At 44.1% G+C, this 24,059-nt stretch overlaps 2 protein-coding genes across 2 annotated transcripts in view; one reads left to right on the top strand and one right to left on the bottom strand.

The window, feature by feature from the left end:
- Positions 1-8,261: 8,261 nt before the first annotated feature.
- LOC143858754 (protein DETOXIFICATION 23-like) overlaps positions 8,262-24,059 on the top strand; it is a 45,441-nt gene continuing 29,643 nt past the window's right edge. Inside the window, exon 1 of the mRNA XM_077369465.1 lies at positions 8,262-8,406. The gene's annotated coding sequence lies outside the window, so the exon portion shown is untranslated. The remainder of the gene's footprint in view (positions 8,407-24,059) is intronic.
- On the bottom strand, positions 16,568-16,990 carry LOC143858443 (uncharacterized). Its single transcript, XM_077369096.1, has one exon. It carries the CDS (start codon positions 16,988-16,990, stop codon positions 16,568-16,570), a length of 423 nt encoding a protein of 140 aa, XP_077225211.1.

Raw genomic sequence — 24,059 nt, 5'->3', positions numbered from 1 at the left:
GCACGTCGTGGTTAAAAATATTGTTTCTATATATTTTTAACTATTTTTTTACACTAGAACGAGTGACTTGGGAAATAAAAATGGTCGAATATATCATTTCCCTTTTCCTTCTTCTCATTTGGATAGCATGTTGCGTAGGTGAAGATGGTGTTCTTTGAGTCATCAATTACATCAAACGGAGCGTATAATTATAGTGATGATGGTGACATAGAGTAAGCTTTGGGAAGAAGGAATGTAGAGTCATCAATTCAGTGAATAAATGCACAGCTTGGTGTCATGGCAAACATCATCTTGGTTTTAGATAACTTATAGCAGATCAGATTTTCTTATTCTATAGTTTGAAATATGACCTATCTACTATAATAAGCCGGGAAGAAAAACCAGGATTTTTTGAATTATTTGAAAATTCTATGACAATTACACATCACATTTTTTGACTTTTTTTTAACAAAGGCACCCATTCAACCCACATATTTTTAATCCTACCCCTCCTTTATGCTTTTTAACAAAGGCACCCGTTAAAGCCACATAATCTCAATCCTACGCCCCTTCTTTATGCTTTTTTAATAAGAAATCTATAGGGTGATCTTAACCATCTGACTTAAGAGGGACAACATACTATTGAAACCTCTATAGATTGGAGGGCTAGGATCAGCCTATGGAAATGATTTTTGGGGCATGACCTATTTATGTTTTGTTCCATCACATGGACGGTTTGGATCAACCTATGATATGGTCCGCATTGCATGGGTTTTTTACTAGTTAATTTTTATAAGATTATCCCAACCTACTGAGAAAGTGACACGTAGAAATCAGAGGACATTTGCCAATTTGAAGCTAAGCTGACCGGGCAAATGCTTTGAAAGTACACTTGTCAGCATATTAGCTTTTTCAGAGAAAAGGAATAAAATTCTCTAATTTCCTTATCCTTATTTGTTTCTCATTTAGAGGTAGGAAAAAACACCCGTATCTATAAGGGCTTACATCATATAAAAGAATTTTTTTTTTAAATTTTCTTTTTCATATATATATATATATATATATATATATATATATATAGAGAGAGAGAGAGAGAGAGAGAGAGAGAGAGAGACATGGGTGTTTGGAATATCGACAGAAACTTGCGTGGGTAGATGAAGTGGACCCCACGGGATGAGTTTTGATTTCTCAAGACTGGAAGTAATTTTTTGGGAAAACTACTAAACACTCCCTAGATTAAAACAAATCTGCTAGAATCCCCTCCATTTGTTCATAACCACCGGTGATACAATTTTGAGCCTAAAATAGCTTTTATTTTCTTTTACCCATTATACCCTTCATTATATTACCCTTAGAAATCCCTAAAAATCTCTCCTGCAGCTCCATTTGGTTGGCGGGTTTTTTTCTTTTCCTGGGATTTATGTGGGTAAAGGTAGGAGACAAATGAGGGGACAAGCATTAATTAGAGAAAGATAATATGATGAGTGGAGAGAGAGGGTAGAGAGAGAAAGAGAGACCACCATTTTCAAGACAAGATTTTGCTAATGTAAGCAAGAAAAAGCTGATATGACCACTAAATATTCTCCCACATAAATCTTAGGAAAAAAAATAACCCACCAACCAAACGGAGCTGCGGCAAAATTAAATCCTTTGAAAATCCTCTCTCTCTCTCTCTCTCTCTCTCTCTCTCTCATAAAGGCAAGATGGTGACATGGTGTAAGCTCGAACAGACCATTATTATTCAAAAAAAAAAAAACAGTACGTACCACTACCATTGGATGCTCGAAACCGTTCATTTGATGGGCACACCATAGTATGATCTAACCGTCCATTTGATGGGCACACCGTTGTATGATCCAAACCATCCATTTGATGAGCCACAACTTAAATAGATTGTGGCCCAAAAATCACTTCCATAGGATGATCCCAACCGTCATATTTATAGCAGTTTCCATAATATGCAGTTCCTCAATAGAACAGAGGGTTGGGATTATCTTATGGAAATTATTTTTGGGCCACATACTATTTACATCGTTGCCCATCAAATGGATGGTTGGATCATAGAACGGTGTGCCTATCAAATGAATGGTTGGATCATACTACGGTGGGCCCATCAAATGGACGGTTCGCATCATCCCACAGTGTGACACACGTACAATACTTTTTGAAAAATAATGGACCATACGGGCTTACACCATATGAATCTTGCAAGAGATGTTGCCTTGTAAGCGAGATTTTTAGGCTGTGAAATGAGAGATTTTAGGGATTTCTAAGTATCTAGAACTAGGGGTAAAATGGATAAAAGAAAAAAATTTAAAAGGCATCGAGGTGCTATTGGTAATTAAGAAAATTTTGAGGGGATTCTTGTAGATACGTTTTTATCTAGGGGGTTATTAGTAGTTTTCCCTAATTTTTTTTTGTCGATTAGAGGGAGGAAAAAACACCCGTACAAAAGACATATAAGGATAAGTGGGAATTTCATAGTTTGAAGCAAGAGAAAACCGGGTAAAAAAGGGTCAAAGTACACTCGTCAATCTAATAGTTTTTTCGGAAAAATGAAAAAAATCACTGACTTTTCGTATCTGCTTAATAATAATAGATATATATATTCTCTCTCTCTCTCTCTCTCTCTCTATATATATATATATATATATAGAAAACGGTTCCTACACATGTGTAGATAAGTTATCTACACACTAGCTTAAAATACAGTGGGGGCCACATTATTTGGGTGATCCAAACCATTCATTTTTAAGGCCCTCACATAGATAGGGTGTCCACAAAAAATCAGATCCATACGATCATCCTAACCATTCGAACTGTGGAGGCAAAAAATGGACTAATTTGTGAAGGTTTAAAGACATCCATTTTACCTCCACAAATCGTAGGGTTGGGAGGATCCTATGGATCTGAATTTTTGTAGACACCCTATCTATGTGAGGGCCTTTAAAATGGATGGCTTGGATCACCAAAACAATGTGGGCCCCCACTGTATTTTAAGCTAGCGGCTATAAACCGCCACAAATCTGTCCATTTTTTAACTCCACAAATCGAAGGGTTAAGAAGATCCTATGAAGCTGAATTTTTGTGGACATCCTATCTATGATGAGGCCTATCAAATGAATGCTTTAGATCACCACAAAATATGTGGGACCCATGTGTTTTTGGGTGGCGGACTAACGAATGATCTCTAGTTGGCCGGACTAGAAACACTTTTCTCATATATATATATATATATATATATATATATATATATATATCACATAGATAGGGTGTCTACAAAAAATCAGATCCATAGGATCATCCCAACCCTACGATTTGTGGAGGTAAAATGGATGTCTTTAAACCTTCACAAATTAGTTCATTTTTTGCCTCCAAAGTTCGAATGGTTAGTATGATCCTATGGTTCTAAATTTTTGTGGACACCCTATCTATGAGAGGGCCTTAAAAATGAATGGTTTGGATCACCCAAATAATGTGGCCCCCACTGTATTTTAAGCTAGTGTGTAGATAACTTATCTACACATGTGTGTAGGAACCGTTTTCTCATATATATATATATATATATATATATATATATATATATATATATACTAGTAAAAAACCCCGTGCGATGCACGGGCCGATAAAGAACTGTACGGACCACATCATAGGTTGATCCAAACCGTCCATGTGATGGAACACAAAATCAATAGGTTGTGCCCGTAAAATCATTTCCATAGGATGATCCTAGCCCTCCAATCTATAGAGGTTTCCATAATCTGTTGTTCCTCTGAAGGTGCTCGGAATTTGTAAATATTTTTAAAGGTGTGCGGAATTCGTAATATCCTCAAAAAATTAATAAGGAAAAGTATTTTTTTTATAATTGTCATATTTTGATAACTCTTCTTTGTAGTTTTTTCCGTAATTGTCATATCCAGGTACCCGTTGTTCAACTTCCCTCCCAAACTTTACTGCGTACTGATTATTATTGCTAGCTTCTTTCTTTGCTTATTATTGCTAGCAACATTTCAAGCAATAGTATTTCGGTGCAGTTTTTCATCACATCTAATAAGACAAATCTCTGAATACATACAATTGCAAAATGATGGGTGAGACGTAGCATTTGGAGAAGGTGGCTAGCAAATCAAGATTCAAAATTACCACCGACGTGTTAATGCCACATATTTTGCAAATAATTTCGAACATTGATACCTTTTTTACCCTCACATAGCTAGTATGTACAGATATGTGGGGAGGGCCAAAAATGGTAAAAATCATCCACATTGACGTGTTAAATGGAGAAAATTCTCTCCTTTTCTCTTCTGCTATATAATAGCATATATATATATATATATATATACTATTAAAAAAACCCGTGCGATGCACGGACCGACAAAGAACTGTACGAACTACATCATAGGTTGATCCAAACCGTCCATGTGATGGAACACAACATAAATAGGTTGTGCCCCAAAAATCATTTCCATAGGCTGATCCTAGCCCTCCAATCTATAGAGGTTTCCATAATATGTTGTTCCTCTTAAATCGGATGGTTAAGATCACCCTATAGATTTTTTTATTAAAAAAACATAAAGGAGGGGGGTAAGATTGAAATTATTTGGCTTTATAGGTTGATCCAAACCGTCCATGTGATGGAGCACAACATCAATTGGTTGTGCCCGTAAAATCATTTCCATAGGTTGATCCTAGCCTTCCAATCGATATAGGCTGATCCTAGCCCTCCAATCAATAGAGGTTTCCACAATTGTTGTTCCTCTTCAGGTGCCCGGAATCCGTAAATATTTTGCAAGTGTCCTGCATGAGTAATATAAAGTAGTTCTTTCGTCATTGTCATATGTCTTTACCTCTTCTCGGTAGTTTTTTTCCGTAATTGTCATAGATACGTACCGTGTCGGTACTTTTTGTATGTAGATTACGATTTTACCCTCACATAGATAGTATGTACATGTATGTGGGGAGGGCAAAAAACGGTAAAAATCATCCCCATTGACGTGTTAAATGGACAATAATTCTCCCTTTTCTCTTCTGCTATATAGTATTAGATATATACTAGTATTTAAGGCCCATGCTATGCATGGGTATAAATGGTGGCCCCACCACATCAAAATATGGGTTGCAAAGTAAGAGGCCCCGACTTAGAACAGCATAAATATTGGGTGAAAAAAGCATATTGGGTAGAAATATCAACACATAAGTTTAATATATTTTTCCTTGTTTCGAAATAGAAAATACCATGGAGATCGCCTATGAGTCTATGACATTAGTTACTACAGTGGACAGAAAAAGGTATAGTTTTCACTGCTATCACAAAAGTAACTTAATATAATGCAGATGCCAAATCGATCGGCGTCTGCATTATGGTAAAGACAGCTCCTTCAAAGTTTCATTGCATCCATTGCATTGCTCAATTAGAAAAAAGCCCTAGCCTGTGGCCAATTATTTGTAACTATTGAGGAATTTTTCCAATAAAAAGATAAAATACTCACCCATAATGAGGATAAATGACATGAAGAAGAGAATGAGGAAGTAGTGGCGGTGGTGCTCAGGTCTATACAGGGTTTGGATCCATGCATACCCTCCTTGAAGAATCGACCACAAGATTACAGGAAGTTACTTACCGAAATCAGCAAAATTGAAAAAAAGGTATATAGAGAAAGAGGGTGACAGAAAAAGAAAGATAGCCATGATGACTCCATATTCTTCAAATCTTCAGATCACGGCCTCAAAAATGTCTCCAAACAGTTCAAAATATCTTCTCATTTTTTTCTATGGGCTTTTTCCACACCAACCCCAACAAAGAATTTGGTGAAAGGTTTTCCATAGTGCTAGTGCTGGTTAGTGATGAGACTTCAAATCATCAAACCAAGAATGGGTTCTTCTCATGCAGACCCAGACCCAAAACCCTTCCCTCTCTCTTCATCATACTCTTATACCTACAATAGAAAGATAATGAAAATATAGAGAGATGAAACGGAATTTTTTCATACCTTTTTTGCGTTTAACCCTCAATATGGTAATGAAGGAGAAGAAGGGGAGGGGAAAGGGGTCATCAATTGTAGAAAATCAAGAGATCAAAAGCAACAAAGGCTTTTCTACTACCTCTGTACTTGTCAGAGCAGCTTGGTGGACACGAGTAATTGTGACATGTCAGTCGTTCCGTTCGATGACGACTTTAGCGGAGGCGATGCCAAATCTACAGAACCTCAAGAGGAGGTGATGTCCAGAGAATAAAACTCAGAAATTCCAAAGTTTGAAGCTGTGACATATGTAGCAACATCAGTTGAGGAAGTCGATATTACCGAACCGACGTCTTTTGAAGAAGCCCAAGGTGTTCCTAAATGGAAGCAATGGAAGATGAGATCTTAGCCTTGAAGAACAATGAAACGTGGGATCTAGTACCACTACCTGGTGGAGCGTCACCTATTTCATATAAGTGGGTGTACAAGGTAAAGACCAAAGCGGATGGTTCGGTAGAAAGGTTCAAGATGAGACTTGTTGCTCGAGGATTTTCTCAGAAGTATGGACTTGATTATGATGAGACGTTCAGTCCAGTAGCCAAAATCACTACGGTACGTGTGCTCATTACCCTTGCTGCTTGTAAAGGGTGGAAGTTATGACAGATGTACGTGAAGAATGCATTCTTTGCCAGTGAATTGGATCAAAAAAATTTCATGGAGCAACCCAGGGGGTTTGAGAGTACTAAGAATTCACAATACGTGTGCAAGTTGCAAAAGATGTTACATGGGCCGAATCAAGCTCCGAGAGCATGGTTGAGATAGCGAAGTTTCATGATACTTTCGAAGGGTTGAGCTACAAGAAGTTTGTGAAGTACAGAAGGTACTTTGCTTGACCGGTAGGGAGTCGGCGTTGAGGGGGAGTGTTGAGAGTCATCGCCGACTCGTGTACACAGGTGCCGGACGAGACAGGCCGGCGCGGTGCGAATTAAGGCGTGTGAGCCCATATGGTTCAATCCTAGTTAAACTAGGAGTTGGAACTATTTTAGGATTTGTGGGATTCTAGAAAAGAGTTTGAGTTCAAATAGGATGACATGTGGCTGTTTTGTGTGTAGTTAGTAGAGTTAGACTCCTATTAGGATTGCTAAGTTCTGTGTTATAAAAAGGGCATGATGCCAATACGTTAGTAGTAGAGAGGAATAACGTGACTGAGAAAGAAAACGAGTAACACTGTCTCGTGAGAGTGGAGTCCGATTAAAAAAGAAGAATAGAAGTGGTGTACAATTCTACATTACTTTGAATATTATATTGAATAAAAGTCTCTCTCTCTCCTTGGTTTTGTCGTTTGTGGTTTGTGTGTGGATCTTGCTTCTTGTTGTGATTGGGCCGCATTGAATATTTTGATTAGATTTGAATCAAGCAAGTGTGCCCTGCATTATTTTCACGAAAAATATGAGTTTTTGAATTTATTTGGATCAAATAAGCAAAACTGACTTCCATGGTTGCCGTAGTGTATTTCGGCCAATCTAGCATGGGCCCATTATTGCCGTAATTCAAGCTTAAGGTGGCGGCCAATCAAGGGAGCGATTTACGATCATCCACTAAAGTGATTTAGTCGTCACAATCTATTTATGTTGTGGCCCATAAAATGAACAGTTTGATCATCTTGTGAGGAGGGGCCTGCTATGGCGTTATCACAACCAATTTACATTTTAGCCTATCGTTTGGATGGTTTGGATCGTCCCAAGGTGTTGATTTCTAGAGGTACAACCAATCTACATTGTAGTCCGTCTATATTATAGTGGCCCACCAATCGGTTGGCTTAGATTACCTGATGAAGATAATTTAAAGAGCACAACTTATTTATAATGCAATCCAATCAATTGGATGGCTTGGATCAGTTTTGGGAATAATTTGAGAAGTGTAACCCATTTACCTGAAAGCCCACGGTTTGGATCATCTAGGGGATCGCCATTTCTGGGCAATTTGGATTTTTAGAAAGGGAGTGTTATGGCCAATTGGCAATAGTTCAAGGAAGGCAAATTTGCAGTCACGTTAGGGAGCTTGATTTGTTCTTTTTCCTTTATTTGATGCTAGCAAGTTATTTGTGGTAATCTGTAATTCAACCAACATCTCTCTTTCCATATAATAAAGATCTAGGCAATCTTATTCTCCCAATAAATTCGACAATTTCTTTGGTTAAGAAAAGAAGCTATATTCTCTCGTTGGGATGGGGACGTTTGGGGGAAGGATAACTATGGCAACATCCTTTCTTACCTATGGGGGGGGAGAGAATGGAACCTGGAGCAGAGGACACACGATGGATGGGGGGATAAAAAAAAAGAACTCTCTTTCACTCTTGTAAGGGAGGGGAAGCCGGTCACATATTAAGGAGGAAGAGGGGACAGAGTGCTGCTGGGGTCTGATCCCTCTACAACTTTTGTTTTTTTTTCCCATCATCTGAACAAAGGTAAGTCCCATATCATATTACTCTATGCTTATTTCTTTTGTTTTTTGTTTTATGCCGTACTGATCATCCCTTGTTTAGGCGTATATTCTTCATCTTTACCATATTAAGTTTCTTGTCAGTTTTGTCTTTCTCATGGTTGATTCTATGTTTATGCATACGATTTTTGCTTTTTGTAATGTATTCACTCATGCTAAATATAATTAATGCTTTAGGGTCATTAGAACTTATTTAGGGTGGGATCTTAAAATCATTAGCTTTTTAGGAATTTCGGATTTGTTTTGGAAAAACAATTCATTAAAAATTTTAAACATTTAAATGAAAGAAAACTTGAATTTTACATGAATTAAGAAAACCTATCTAATTTGGATTACAAAACCCCACTCCCTATTGATATTCGCAGCCAAAAACCCAATTAAATTCTCCACTCAAAATCAACTTTTACAGCCAAAATCAGCCAACCCAATTCTCGATACATTTTGAGAGCAAGCCCCTTTCCAAATTCATTTATAATTGTGAGCCCATTTTTCACATACATAAAACCCAGATTTACAATTCATTTAACACAGCCCAAGAACCCAATTTTGCAACCCTCACTCAATCTTAGAACCAACTTTTGCGGCCCCCAACAGTCCACCAATTCCACTTTTGATAAAGCCACACCCATCCAATTCGAAAACACATAAAATCCACTAACAAACCTTCTTTGGAAATTAAAATCCACCAATAAACAGTAACTCGAATTACAAATTTCATTCCCAAACAGCCCCCTAGAATATATTTTCCATTCCCAAATAACCCTTAAAATATAAAATCCAATTGCAACATTAGCCCATTCGAGCCTCTTTTTATGACAACACCCCTCCCCTTTCCAAATTGATAAGCAAAACAACCCTTCTCAACTTGATAGTCACAACCCCTTTTTCAGTTAAAAAAAAATACACAACGTACCTTCCCAAGTGATAATCACAGCCCATCATTCGATAAGAAATGATAAGACAAAACGTGGTGGTGTCAATATCATTCCCGCTATAGTGCTGGCTGCCCGTCTTGTGACAAGATTTCGAGCATTTAAACCACAGATTTACAGAAAATGGTAAACTACAAAGTTGCAGCCCTTTCAAATATCTTTCCAACGCATATTCGTACGTTAAATTTGGCTAAGTGGTTAAAGAATTATGACAGTTTTAGTGGGATGAATTTGCTAAATCTTTAAATGGTTAAGGTTTTGTCGAATTTGTGCACTTGTCAAAACATTTTTGTTTTAATATCGTTCTCTAAACCAAAATTAAAAGACATTAATTTAAAATATACCCAACCTAAAAGTCACAAATCTAAAATTTACCCATGTAAAAAAACCATCACTCTAAATCCGTTAAAAGCCATTAACCAAAAGACCACTAAAAATCTCAAGTGAAACTAAAACCTTCTAAATAAACAACTTTAAAAGCTACCAAACACAATAAATACCTTCAGATAATAAAAAGCTTCAAGAAAACTCATAAAAGTCTCAACAAGTCCAGAAGAATTCGAAATTCCTAAGAGCTTTTGGAGTCAAAATTCCTTTAGGCACCTTTAGGGCCCCTTAGGAACACTTACGTCATGTCGTGTCATATGTTTTAAGGGGTTCTAGAGTTAGGAGTCCAGCCTCATCACGGGCGTTTGCTATGGATAGCAACCGTGCCATAGATCTAGTTACACTAGTCACCCAATTTTTCTCTAGGACAAGCCTAGTTACCTAGGATGTAGGTTAACCTACATTAGTCTAAGGGGCAACTTGCACTTAGATAGGATCATATAGCATCTTAGATGAAGTCCTAGGATAATAAAACCTTCAACTTGAATTAAATAACTTCTCTTAAAACTGTTGAAACAGTCAATCCAGTCTAGATCGGTGTCTTAGATGAGTTAGGCATAAATAGTTTAGCTTAGGTGCACCGAACTACGTCGACTCTGATCCTAGTGAGGCTTGGGTACGTAGGCAGCTTGGATGCTTGATGGCATACCAATCACGAGTCGGCTCCACACATAAGTGGGATTTTGTACATTAATCCTTAAATTAAAAGTAATTAAATCACTTAGAACTTTCCATGTAATTAGAAGTTTAGGAGAACTTTCACTTAGATTGAATTCAAACAAATTAAGAAAATCAAGTTACACATTTAGGAATTACATTGAAATTAGATCTTAGGATGCATGTCACATAGTTCGCACATTAATATAGAGTTAAATGAGCCATTTAAAAGAAATTCGAAAGAGTTAACTTTTGGAATTGAAGACCGATTATCGGGCAGGAATGGTGCATGTGGTGGTAACTCCCCATACCTTCCATTCTCGTAACCAGGTAACGAGTCTAGATTTTTGGTCAATTATGGGTCATAGTTCCCTCATCTAGGTGGCGACTCTGTCACTCTCTTTTGCGTGGAATTCGGATTGCCTTAGTGATCCCAAGTTCACAGAAAAGATGAATTAAATCACACCTTACTAGGCTCGGCAGCTTACCCCTGCCCTTATGGGTACTGGGTTGCACGTTTGTTTGCACCCTATGGCTTGGTTGCTGCCTGCTTGGTTGGGTAATTAAAATCAATAATAAAAAGTACACGCCATTCGCGTGGGTACGAGAGACCAAGAGAGAGCGTGGCGGCTTGCGCCCCACCCCTCTCGCGGGATCGGGTCCTACACCTGCTGAGAGAGCTGAGTCCTGCACAAAGGCGAGCGAGGTCAGAAGACCAACCTGGGTGTTACTCCGGACAGGCCCTTCGACACTCAAGTCAGTATGAGCAGGAGTGCAGATCTAGTTTAAGGGTTTTGGGTGGAGAGGAGGTTTTTCATTACCCTTGGTTTGAGCTTTGAACTCCCTTTTATAGAGGGAAACGTGGTGACGTGGGATGACCTGTGCGAGGACAGGTGGCGGCCTGCTATAGGCTGAAGTTCACCTACTCCGGGATAGGTGGCGGGACAGGTGGTGGCCTGTGATAGGTTGGAGTTCACCTACTCCAGGACAGGTGGCGGGACAGGTGGTGGCCTGTGGTAGGCTGGAGTTCACCTACTCCGGGACAGGTGGCGGGACAGGTGGTGGCCTGTGATAGGCTGGAGTTCACCTACTCCAGGACAGGTGGTGGCCTGTGATAGGCTGGAGTTCACCTACTCCAGGACAGGTGGCGGGACAGGTGGTGGCCTGTGGTAGGCTGGAGTTCACCTACTCCAGGACAGGTGGCAGGACAGGTGGTGGCCTGTGGTAGGCTGGAGTTTTTGCATCCCATCAGTTGCCCCCCAGTTCTCCAAGTCATTGTAGTGACTTGGGGAAGTGTGGTGAATTACATTCCTGAATGGGCGAAGTCTGTCTAGAAATTTGTTGGAGATGAGTCCGGAAATCTGCAGGAAATGAGTCCGGAAATGAGTCTGAAAATTAGCTGGAAATGAGTCCGGAAATCTGCTGGAAATGAGTTTGGAAATCTGCTGGAAATGAGTCCGGAAATTAGCTGGAAATGAGTTCGGCTTGGGCCGGACTGGCTTCTAACGACGCGCCATATCCAGTCCGGAAATGAGTCCGGAAATCTGCTGGAAATGAGTCCGGAATTCAGTCCGGACATTCGTCAGTCCGGCCTGGAAGTGAGTTTGGCTTGGGCCGGACTGGCATTTAACGACGCGTCATATCCAGTCTGGCTTGGGCCGGACTGACTTTTGTCGCCTAGCGGACGCGTCATATCCAGTCCGGCTTGGGCCGGACTGACTTTTGTCGTTTAGCGAAACGCGTCATATCCAGTCCGGCTTGGGCCGGACTGACTTTTGTCGTTTAGCGGAACGCGTCATATCTAGTCCGGCTTGGGCCGGACTGACTTTTGTCGTTTAGCGGAACGCGTCATATCCAGTCCGGAGACCCTTAGGCCCTTAGCTTCTTGGAGATACGGGCGTATTCCCCCACCCCTTCGCCTAGAAGTGTGTGTCCGTCATACACGTGGCACCATTCAAATGCCCTCGAAGTATGTGCTCTTCATTAAATGCACACCGCCTTGGGTAAGGCTATAAAAGGAGGTTTTTACCTTCTTATTTTTCACTTTTCTCTTTTTACTTCTCCTCCTTTTCTTCTTCTCTCTGCTCTGCCAGTTCGGTTTGCGAGGTGCGTGGTTGGAGTCGCACGCGGACTAGGAGCTTTCTACTCTGCTTGGTATTCTTCTCAGCTTTTCTTTTTTCTTCATCATGTCCCATATTAGCTCTAGTTCTGAGTCTGGCTCGAAGTCCGGTTCAGAGTCCTCTTCCAGTAGCTCAGAGTCTAGTCCGGTTCAGGATCCTGTATTGGTTAGTCCGGACGTTAGAGTAGAAATTGGAGATAGCTATGACGGGGGAAATCAGGACGAGGTGATTTTGGATCTGAATGTTAAACCACTCCCAATGGATAGTTATCTTCGAGTAGGAGGGAGTGTTGGTAGTGACATCGCTGAGGCGTCCACAACGTTTCTTCCTGGTCGGGCCGTTGAGGTTGTAGCTAGGGCCCGGATGGAGGCGAACCCCAAATACAACATGCGGGCTCTTGTCGAGGAGAACCATCTTGATGAGTCCATGATGAAGGACATCAGAGACAAATACTGTGTACCTCCGAGGTTTGGGATGAGGGTAGCGACAGAGGGAGATAGGGCCTGTAACGAAAGCACGGACCTCTGTATCTATGATGAGTTGTTGAGGGCTGGACTCAGGTTCCCCTTGCACCCGTTCTTCATCGCGGTGCTTCAATATTATGGACTGGCCCCAGCTCAGGTTGCCCCGAACTCGTGGAGGTTACTGACGGGCTTTGTCTATCTTGTCCAGGGCCGGCTAGAGAGAGGCTTATCTGTGCCGTTATTCCGCGCTTGTGCACACTTAAAGGGGCATAAGGAGGGGGGCTGGATTTACATTAGTCAACGCCCAGAGTTGAAAATAATCACTGGCATTCCTTCCTCCATACACTTGTGGAAGAACAGATTCTTCTATGTTTAGGATAGGGAGTCCGGCGAGCCCTGGCCGGTTCCTCTAACATGGGATGTCCCTGACACAGTTGCGTTGAGTCGCAAGCCGTATCTTGAGGCCGACGATGTGAAGACGTTTACCCTAATGCGTGAGGAGATGGAACGAGGGGGCCTCATTCATTGCGGAGAGTTCTCGGGGGAACCAATTTTGGTCGCGCTTGGTCTTAGTAGTGCGACTCCGGCACGTATGTGGCTAGACTTGTTCTGAACTCTGTTTGTTTTTTCTTTTCGCTTCTGACTGCTCTGTTTATGTTCACTTGCAGAGATGAAGCAACAATCAACAATTGAGAGAATAAGGCAAGGGGCTCTTCCAAGGGCTTAGCTGGGGGCTCAGCAAGTGGCCCAGCAGAGCCAAAAAAGGAAAGCAGCCGAGATGGCGAGTCCGGCTTATACCCAAGACACTGCGCCTCCACCGCCTCCCAAAGGCAGAACCACGGTGAAACTAGTTGGTCCTTTTGGCCAATGAACTGGCTCTTCAAAATCCGGTGGCGCATCTGCTGGAGCCGGAGCCCGTCCTCCCCCAGCGAAGGTGGGAGATAATGTTTTTCGGCCCAACTGGGCCGTTCAGAAAAATGATACTGGCCTTGGAGAGAGCCGAGTAGCTGTTGAGATCCAGAGCAAGTGTTTCCTCAGCAAAGACAAGCAGTAGGTTCTCCACGAACCGCCAGCTACGGCCGAAGATGCCGTATTTTCTTCACTCTATCAGGTACGATGGCCAACGAGTATGCTCATTTTCTGTCCGTCTTTTGCTTCGCTTTCTTGTGTTAACACTTGCTTGTCTGTGTCTGTAGATTGGAGTATACTTCAATGATCTTCAAGGGAAGAGTAAGTAGTTCTCTGAAGCAATCACGAAGTCAGAAGTAGAGAATGGGAAGCTGGCGATGGAGGCTAAGGAGCTTCAAACAAGTATCGGACGGGTGGAGGCGGAGAAGAAGCTGCTTAGGGAGGAGCTGACCCTTCAGAAGCAAAAAGCAGCCGAAGCCCTTAACGCCCAGAGGGAGAGAGCCAAGGAGAGACAGATAGCGGCCGTTAAGGAGGCCGTCGCAGAGGCCATACAAAAGCGGGAGGACGAACTTTTCAGTTTGTTCAGTGAGGCCTACAAGATTGGATACTTCGACTGTCTCGAGCAGGTCAAAGCGTCCAACCCGATCGCGACCTTGACCCGCCTGAACCTTCCTGAAGCACCGACGCTTGTCGACGAGGAGCCGGTCACCACCGCTGCCGTAGTGGTTCCGGAGGAGGAATTACAACGGGGTGACAGCCAGGAGGCCTCTTGAGCCGTCTTATCTGATTATTTTTGTAATGGTCCTTCGAGGCCCCACTTTTGATGAATGGAAATTATAATTTGGTGTCTACCTGTTCTCTCGTCGGCCTTTGATAAATACCATTCAAGATAAACTCATCTGGCGAGTTCTCAAGTTTTAGTGAACTGGGTTTCCAAATATGAGTACCCAAGTTTTAGCGAACTGGGTTTCCAAATATGAGTACCCAAGTTTTAGCGAACTGGGTTTCCAGATATGAGTACCCAAGTTTGAGCGAACTGGGTTTCCAGATATAAATACCCAAGTTTGAGCGAACTGGGTTTCCAGATATGAGTACCCAAGTTTGAGCGAACTGGGTTTCCAGATATAAATACCTAAGTTTTAGCGAACTGGGTTTCCAGATATGAGTACCCAAGTTTTAGCGAACTGGGTTTCCAGATATGAGTACCCAAGTTTTAGCGAACTGGGTTTCCAGATATGAGTACCCAAGTTTTAGCGAACTGGGTTTCCGTTTCCGGATATAAATACCCAAGTTTTAGCGAACTGGGTTTCCAGATATGAGTACCCAAGTTTTAGCGAACTGGGTTTCCAGATATAAATACCCAAGTTTTAACGAACTGGGTTTCCAAATATGAGTACCCAAGTTTTAGCAAACTGGGTTTCCAGATATGAATACCCAAGTTTTAGCGAACTGGGTTTCTAGATATGAGTACTCAAGTTTTAGCGAACTGAGTTTCCAAATATGAGTACCCAAGTTTTTAGTGAACTGGGTTTCCAAGAGGCGTAGAGATCTGCAAAAGAGTTTCCATACTATGCATATTTAACATGTATTTATATTTACAAAATCACCTTTCACGCCTGACGTTTTAGCTACTGATAGTATTTTCTGAGATTCTTGGAGTTCCATGCGTGGGATAATAGGTACTCCTCCAGTGTCTCCAGCTTATAGCTTCCTGGGCGAATAACTTCTTTCACTCGATACGGCCCCTCCCAGGTCGGAGAGAGTTTTTCGACTTTCGTTGGTTGGGAAACGACAGCTTTTCTCAGGACTAAATCTCCTGTCCGGAATTCTCTGGAGCGTATCTTCGAATCATGGTAGTTGGATACTTTCTGCTTGTAGGCGGCGACTCTGATTCGGGATTCTTCCCTGGTCTCCTCCACTAAGTCGAGATTTGCACGGAGCCTATCACCATTGAGTCGTTCATTAAAGCTGGTGACTCTGGGAGACAGGGTGCCTACATCGACCGGTATTACCGCCTCCGTACCAAAGGACAGGTTGAATGGTGATTCACCCGTTGGTGTGCGCGGAGTGGTGCGATACGCCCACAGGACATGATAAAGCTCATCCGCCCATCGGCCGGCCTTGTCATCTAGCCTCTTTTTTATCCCCTGCAGTCGGATTCGGTTCGTCACTTCCGTCTGCCCATTGGTCTGCGGGTGAGCTACTGAAGTAAACCTCTGTTCGATTTTTAAGTCAAAGCAAAACTTCCGAAAGTTCCGACAGTCGAACTGTTTACCGTTGTCTGTTATAAAAACGCGGGGAATCCCAAATCGGCAAACTACTGACTTTCAGAAGAAGTTCTGCACGTTTTGCTCTGTGATCTGGGCTAGAGGTTCAGCCTCCACTCATTTGGTAAAATAGTCAATCGCCACTACCACAAACGTGCGTTTCCCGGAGGGCGGTGGAAAGGGGCCCAGGGTGTCCATCCCCCATACTGCGAAGGGGAGTGGGCTGATGATTGGGGCCATCGCCACGGCAGGCTGGTGGATGGTGGGAGAGAATTTTTGGCATCTCTCGCACCTTCTAACCAGATTCAGTGCGTCTTGTCTTAGGGTAGGCCAGTACAGACCTCTGAGTAGCACTTTGATTGCCAGGGCCTTGCCCCCCAGATGTTCTCCTCAGATTCCTTCGTGCGTCTCTTGCAGGGTGTAAGCGGCGTCGCCTGGCCGGAGACACTTCAGGTATGGGAGGGTGTACGATCTTTTGTACAGACTCTCATCACTGAGGGAAAACCGGGCGGCTCTCTGTATCACTTTGCGGGCTTCCTTCTTGGTTTCAGGAAGTTTACCACTGCGCAGGTATTCTATGATTTCGTCCATCCAGCACGACTCGTGCTCCACCTGCATTACTTCAGCGGCCTCACTTTCGATACTAGATTTCTGTAAGAACTCCATACAAATACTCCTGAGGGTGGTGTATCCGGAGACGGCCAGCTTGGACAGCACATCTGCTTTTGTATTCTCTGTTCTGGGGATTCTGACGACCTCAAAGCTTTTGAACTTGCTAGCTAGCTGGCGGACCTTGGAGAGGTATTTGACCATACGCTCGTCGCGGGCCTCATAGACTCCTTGAATCTGATTTGCAACCAGCTGGGAGTCGCAGTACGCTTTAAGCCTCTAGGCTCTGGTCTGGACTGCGAGATTTATTCCGGCGAGGAGGGCTTCATACTCTGCCTCATTGTTGGACGCGTGAAATCCGAATCTCAAGGCGTAATCTGCAGTGAAGTTATCAGGCCCGGTGAGAATCAGACCGGCTCCACAGCCACCCTTGTTCGAAGACCCGTCCACGTACACTTCCCAGAGTGGTTAGGCGGTTGATAGACCCCGCTCTGCTGGTGAGGGGATGACTTCTGCTTCAGTCCCCCTTGCTGTGCATTCCTCAGTCGTGATTGACTTCTCCACAACTGGGGTTTGAACAACTTCAGATTCGGTGATCTGCTGGGGGATGGTGCACTCAGCTACGAAGTCTGCCAGCACTTGATCCTTGATCGCTGGCCTTGGCACGTACTGGATGTCGAACTCGCTCAGCTCCACGGTCCATTTTACGAGTCGTCCCGAGATGTCTGGTCGATGGAGAACTTGCCTGAGCGGCTGATCGGTTAGGACTTTTATAGTGTGAGCTTGAAAATACGGCCTCAACTTCCTGGCCGCTATTACCAGTGCGTAAGCCAATTTTTGGACCCGCTGGTACCTAATTTCGGCATCATGAAGAACTTTCCTGACATAATAGATAGGTTTTTGCTGGCGGTGCTCTTCACGAACTAGGACAGCTGCCAGAGCCGTAGGGCTCACGGAGAGATACAGGAGTAGCTCTTCACCTGGTTCCGACTTTGTCAATAGTGGCGGGGAGGACAAATATTGCTTCAACTCTTCGAACGCGGTCTGGCATTCCTCTATCCATGGCGCAGTCTTGAGTCCTTTGACTGCGTTGAAGAAGGGTAGGGACCTCTCTGCGGATTTCGAGATGAAGCGCCCCAGCACGGCTATCATTCATGTGAGCCGCTGTACCTCTCTAATAGTGTTCGGTGGAGTGAGCTCCACCACGGCCTTGATCTTCTCTGGATTGGCCTCTATCCCTCGCTGACTTACCATAAACCCCAAGAACTTTTCTGAGCCTACGCCGAAAGTGCATTTGGTGGGGTTTAGCTTCATGCTGTATTTTTTTAGGACCTGAAATGTTTCTCTCAGATCTGACACGTGATCCTGTGCACTTCGGCTTTTGACCAGCATATCGTCAACATAGACTTCCATGTTACGGCCGATCCGATTCTGGAAAAGTCTGTTCACGAACCTCTGATATGTGGCCCCGGCATTTTTGAGGCCGAAGGGCATGACACGGTAGCAGTAGGTTCCTTGATCTGTCACAAACGAAGTCTTTGGTACGTCTGATTCATACATCCTGATCTGGTTATACCCGGAGAAGGCATCCATGAAGCTCAGCAGCTCGTGACCTGCGGTGGCGTCAATGACCTGGTCGATTTTTGGGAGCGGATAACTGTCCTTGGGACAGGCCTTGTTCAGATCAGTGAAATCAACGCAGGTCCTCCACTTTCCATTTGTTTTCTTCACCAAGACTACGTTTGCCAACCAGTCCGGGTACTGTATTTCTCGAATGAAGTCGGCCTTTAAAAGCCTCTCCACTTCTTCTTTTATCGCCTGCTGTCTTTCGAAAGCGAAATGCCTTCTTTTCTGTTTCACCGGCCTACAAGTCGAATCAACACCAAGTCTGTGCGTGCTGATCTTCGGGTCAATACCAGGCATGTCAACGGGAGCCCACGCAAAGACATCCGCATTGTCTTGAAGAAACTTGGTAAGGTGGCGCTGGATGCTGCTGCTTAGAGAGGAGCCGATCAGAGCGACTTTATCATTATCTTCTGGGCACAGTGGGATGGAGATGAGGTCTTCGGCGGGTAGAGTCCTCCGGAGTTTGTCCTTACATCGAGTAGCTCAATTGGCAGCGACTCCACTGCATTTTTGCCTTTTAGTGCCATTGCATAGCACTCACTGGACTGGGGTTGGTCTCCCCGAACTTCACCCACACCGTTTGGCGTTATGAATTTCATCTTCTGGTGATAAGCTGAAGCCACCGCACGAATCAGGTTCTGGCCAGGCCGTCCTAAGATAGCGTTATAGACCGAAGTGGCCCTCACTACCAGGAAATTGACCATGGTGAACGCTTGACAGGGCGGTTCTCCGACAAGGACTGGGAGTTCAATCTGCCCCTCCACTTTCACAACCTCTCCTGAGAAACTAAACAGGTATGAGTTCGCCAGCTTCAAGCAGTCGTCATCTATCATCATTTTCTGGAAAGCGTGATAGTACAAGATGTCCGCCGAACTCCCGTTGTCTACAACGATTTTCTTCACTTCCCAGTTGGCGACGAGCATGGTTAAGACCAGTGCGTCGTCGTGAGGCAATATCAGGTTGTCCATGTCTGCGTCTGAAAATGAGATTTCATTCTCCATCTTTGTCTTCTTGCTGTATGTGTGCACGGCGTTAACTCGTCGTGCATATGCTTTTCGAGCAGCGGAGGATGTGCCCCCAGCGGTAGGTCCACCCATGATCGTACCGATGACCCCCCTTGGCTGAGATCGCGGTGCCTCTTGTTGCGAACTGGATGGCAGCGGGGACTTGTTCCGGGTAGGGGGCGGCTGCGACCGTCAAGGGCTATGGCCCTGAGGACTCTTCTCTCTGCGCTCCGTTTTGCGGTCGTCACTTCGGACGTATTTTTTCAAATAGCCTCGGCCAATCAACTGCTCGATTTCCTCCTTGAGCTGCCAGCATTCGTCCGTGTCGTGGCCGTGGTCCCTGTGGAACCGACCGTACTTTGATGGGTCCCTTCTATTTCCTTTGGAGATCATTCTAGCTGGCCACCTCACGAATTCTTCTCCGCTGATGGCGGCCAGTATGTGTTTTCGGGAGGTGTTGAGAGGCGTGAAGTTCTCTTCTCTTCTCTGTGGAGACTTCTCTCTTCTGGGGGCTTTATCCTCCCTACGCTGCTTGGTAGGGTTTTTGTCTTCAGAGGTTCTCCTCCGATTTCAGTCGAGGGCTGCCAGTGTCTCTTCCACCGTTATGTACTCCTCAGCTCCGGCCATTAGGTTCGCCAGTGAGTGCGGATTTTGGCGAGCTACTGACCGACGGAAGTCATTGGATCTAGCACCCGCGAGGAGCGCATTCATAGCGGCTGAGGGATCTAGATTTGGCACTTAAAGTGCCTCCCTGTTGAAGCGGCGGACGAACACTTTCAGAGGCTCATTGTCGTCCTGTCGCAAGACCATCAAGGATGCTGTTGTTTTCCTTGGCCTGCGGCTACTCATGAAGTGGCGGACCAGATCTTCCTCGAAGTCATCGAAGTTGCTGATGGAGTTTGGTTTGATCCTGGAGTACCAGTCTCTTGCCGCACCAGTCAGTGTGGTCGGGAATGCTCTGCAGAGGAAGCCATCGGATGCGCCGTGGAGGAGCATCATTGTCCTGAACGTCTCCAGGTGGTCCACTGGGTCAGTGGTCCCGTCGTACTGCGGGACGGTTGGCATTTTGAATCCTCTGGGTGCTAGGGCACCCATGACATCGTCAGTGAACAGCGTTCTGCTTGAGAACGCCCTGGAGGCGGGCCGACTCTGATCCTTTGCCAATTCCTCTATTCGGTGATCCATTTCTTCCATTCTTTGCAGCATTAGGTCAGCTCTACAGTCTGGTGACCTGTTTCTCTCCACCGATTGGCTCGCCGCGGAGCCGGACTGACTTTCCGGACTCCTACAACGGGGTTGGGACTTTGCTTGTGGTGCACGTTCTTCGTGAACTCGGCGCCTTTGCGCAGAGCGGGGCCGCGACCTCCGAACGGCGGTGAGGCTCTCTCTGTGCATGCCTGGCTGTGGAGTGACAGACTTGCCTTAAGTGATGTGCCCGGCCTTCCCCTTGGCGCGCTGTCTCTCCCCTGAGGATATTCGACCTTCCCTACATAGGTCGCGGAGCTTCCGGAGGAGGGTGGGGAGGTGCTTGGAGCAGCTGCTGGTACTGACCGACAAGAGCCGTCATCTATTGGAAAAGGGCTTGAACTTGTTCCGGAGTAGGTGTAGGATTGAGGTGTTCTGAGCGAGCAGGGTTCTGTTCAGCTGTAGCAGAGGCTGCCACCACCAGCGAGGCGATTCGCTCACTTCGAGTTCTGCGAGGCAGCACGGCTCGATCAGTCCGTGCAGCTGGTACCCGCGCATTCTTGCGCCCTGCCATTTTTGTGAGAGATCTGAACAGCTTTTAGTTCTGGGGTCCCACGGATGGCGCCAATCTGTTAGGCCGAAAATCGGTAACAGGTACGGCAGTGACGTAAGAGCTGAGCTGGATGACCAGAGGGACTGAGTCCTGAGGGACCGGAGTAAAGCAGAGTGAAGGGACTGAGTCCTGCTAAGAGAGCTGAGTCCTGCACAAAGGCGAGCGAGGTCAGAAGACCAACCCGGGTGTTACTCCGGACAGGCCCTTCGACACTCAAGTCAGTATGAGCAGGAGTGCAGAGCTAGTTTAAGAGTTTTGGGTGGAGAGGAGATTTTTCATTACCCTTGGTTTGAGCTTTGAACTCCCTTTTATAGAGGGAAACGTGGTGACGTGGGATGACATGTGCGAGGACAGGTGGCGGCCTGCTATAGGCTGGAGTTCACCTACTCCGGGACAGGTGGTGGCCTGTGATAGGCTGGAGTTCACCTACTCCATGACAGGTGGTGGCCTGTGGTAGGCTGGAGTTCACCTACTCCGGGACAGGTGGCGGGACAGGTGGTGGCCTGTGATAGGCTGGAGTTCACCTACTCCAGGACAGGTGGCGGGACAGGTGGTAGGCTGGAGTTCACCTACTCCGGGACAGGTGGTGGCCTGTGATAGGCTGGAGTTCACCTACTCCAGGACAGGTGGCGGGACAGGTGGTGGCCTGTGGTAGGCTGGAGTTCACCTACTCCAGGACAGGTGGTGGGACAGGTGGCGGCATGTGGTAGGCTGGAGTTTTTGCATCCCATCAGTTCCTATCCTTCTCATCAAAATTAAAGGACCATTAAAACCCAAAATAGAAAGCAGTAATGCATTGGAAAGGAAAAGATCTAAAACGTGGGATTTAGTTAGGGGAAAACGAATGTCGTGTGGAGAACTGGAGATAGGATTTAGTGATAGAGGTGAGGAAAAAGGGCCGTAATTGAGGGAACGAGCAAATTCAATTTTGTATTAGGGCGGCAAGTTGAAAATAATAGCGTTATGCGGGGCGGGCGGCAAACAAAAATTAATGGGCGAATTTGAAGGAGAAATACTTTTCCGATAAAAAAATTTCCACGAAGAAGCGAATGACATTTTGGACTCCTACAGGCTTAGCATATACTAGTATTCGGACCCATGCTACGCATGGGTGTAAAATGTGGGCCCCCACTCCATCAAAGCATAAGTGACAAAATGGTGGGACCAACCTAAGAATGATAGAAACATTGGATAACAATCAGTAAGAAGGCATTTCCATTGTGTTACATGTGTCAAGCACTATCTTGTGGAAGCAACCAATAATAGGCAACAAAAGCGAAATAAAAAATTGAATGAAAAAATAGCATTACTTTATTTTATGCTTTATAATTATTTTTTAAACTGATATAACAATCATTAAGAAGTTATTTACATCTAATACTAATCGATAAATGGTACATTGGTGTAGACACCCCATTTTGACCGAACCCCTTTTATATCTTGTTTAATCAAAACCCCATCAAATCAGTGAGGTAGGACCCCAAATTACACCCTAAGCTAGGTTAGGGTCCCACCAAGGTCCCAGCAAAATTTCTTCGAAATCCGAGCTAATTTGCCCAGCGAACGAACCTCAGAAAGCATCGTGGTGTAAAACAGAAGGGGGGTGAATTTATCCTGAAGGGGATTGAATGTATCCTGGAAAGGTCGCGGCCTGGGGCAGAAAAGACACGATTGTGTCGTGCACCTATCATTTTTTCGCGCAAACTGCGCGCCCATCAAATGGTGGTGTCGATATCAATTCTAAAAAATGCCTATAAATACAGAGCTAAACCCCTAATTTTTTACGAATCTAGGGTTTGCTAGCCGAGAGAGAGAGAGAGAGAGAGAGAGAGAGAGAGAGAGAGAGAGAGAGAGAGAGCAAAGGGAATTTTCAGATCTTCTCTTCCGGTCATCTTCTCTGGCAAGCCTCCGGGCAAGCTCCGGCCGTCCTCAAATCTTCTTCAAATATTACTTCTTCTTCTATTAACCATCGGATCTTCTTATTTTTGTGTTGATTACAATTTTTCTAACTCTAACTTTGTCTCCCTTCTCTTCTCTGATTTTTCTTCTCCGGCGAACTCGCCTGAATTTCGGTCATACTCCGGTTACGCATGCTCCATTTTCCTGTTGTCTTTATTCCCCATATGGAACCTGTTTCTTCTGTGATAAAACCCCTAAGTCTACACCTTGTTAAACCCTAAAACTGCTGGATAGAACTACAGAGCATCAAATTTTCTGGTAAAAGGTTTCTTTTAACATTGATCATTGTATAAGAAGGAGAAGGAGGAGCTGAATCTCAGATTTCACTGGAACTCTATTCCAACACAAGGAGGAGAAGGAAAAGGTTTGAGAAAAGAAGTATTTAGCTTGGAGGATCTCAATCTTAGGTGATTTCTACAAGTTGCGTTGGATTCAAACATTCAGAAGTAAGCAAAATCAGCTTTTAACTAATTTTCTTCTCGAATTGGAAGTGGAAATAAGGAGCAGTTACAGGTAACCTTTCTTCTTTTCTAGTTTTAATTAATTTTTTTTTAGAAGATCAGTTTTATTTATTTGATTTGAAAGTCATATTGAATTATTTGATGATGATTTTAGCATAACCACCTGAATGAGATATTGAAAGAGAATCATGTGAAGTTCTTAATTTTTCCTTTTTTGATTTAGCATGCTCTATATTCACTATATACATGTGTAAGCACATAAAAGATAGAGTGTGTTCTATTGATTGATGATGAGATTTTTTTTAGGCATATGTGTTTAGAAGGCAATTTTGAACCAGGAAAGCATCATCTTTTAGTCAGGTTATGAAAGCCATGAGTAGAATTTATGTTCACAAAATCGCATGAAGTAAAATTTTGATTGTAGC

Source organism: Tasmannia lanceolata, unplaced genomic scaffold (assembly GCF_043159265.1).
Source record: "Tasmannia lanceolata isolate RefF3 unplaced genomic scaffold, GAP_Taslan_0.1 ptg000026l, whole genome shotgun sequence".
Taxonomy (NCBI): Eukaryota; Viridiplantae; Streptophyta; class Magnoliopsida; order Canellales; family Winteraceae; genus Tasmannia; species Tasmannia lanceolata.
The sequence above is the reverse complement of the archived record's forward strand: the minus strand, read 5'-3'. Positions and strand labels throughout refer to the sequence as shown.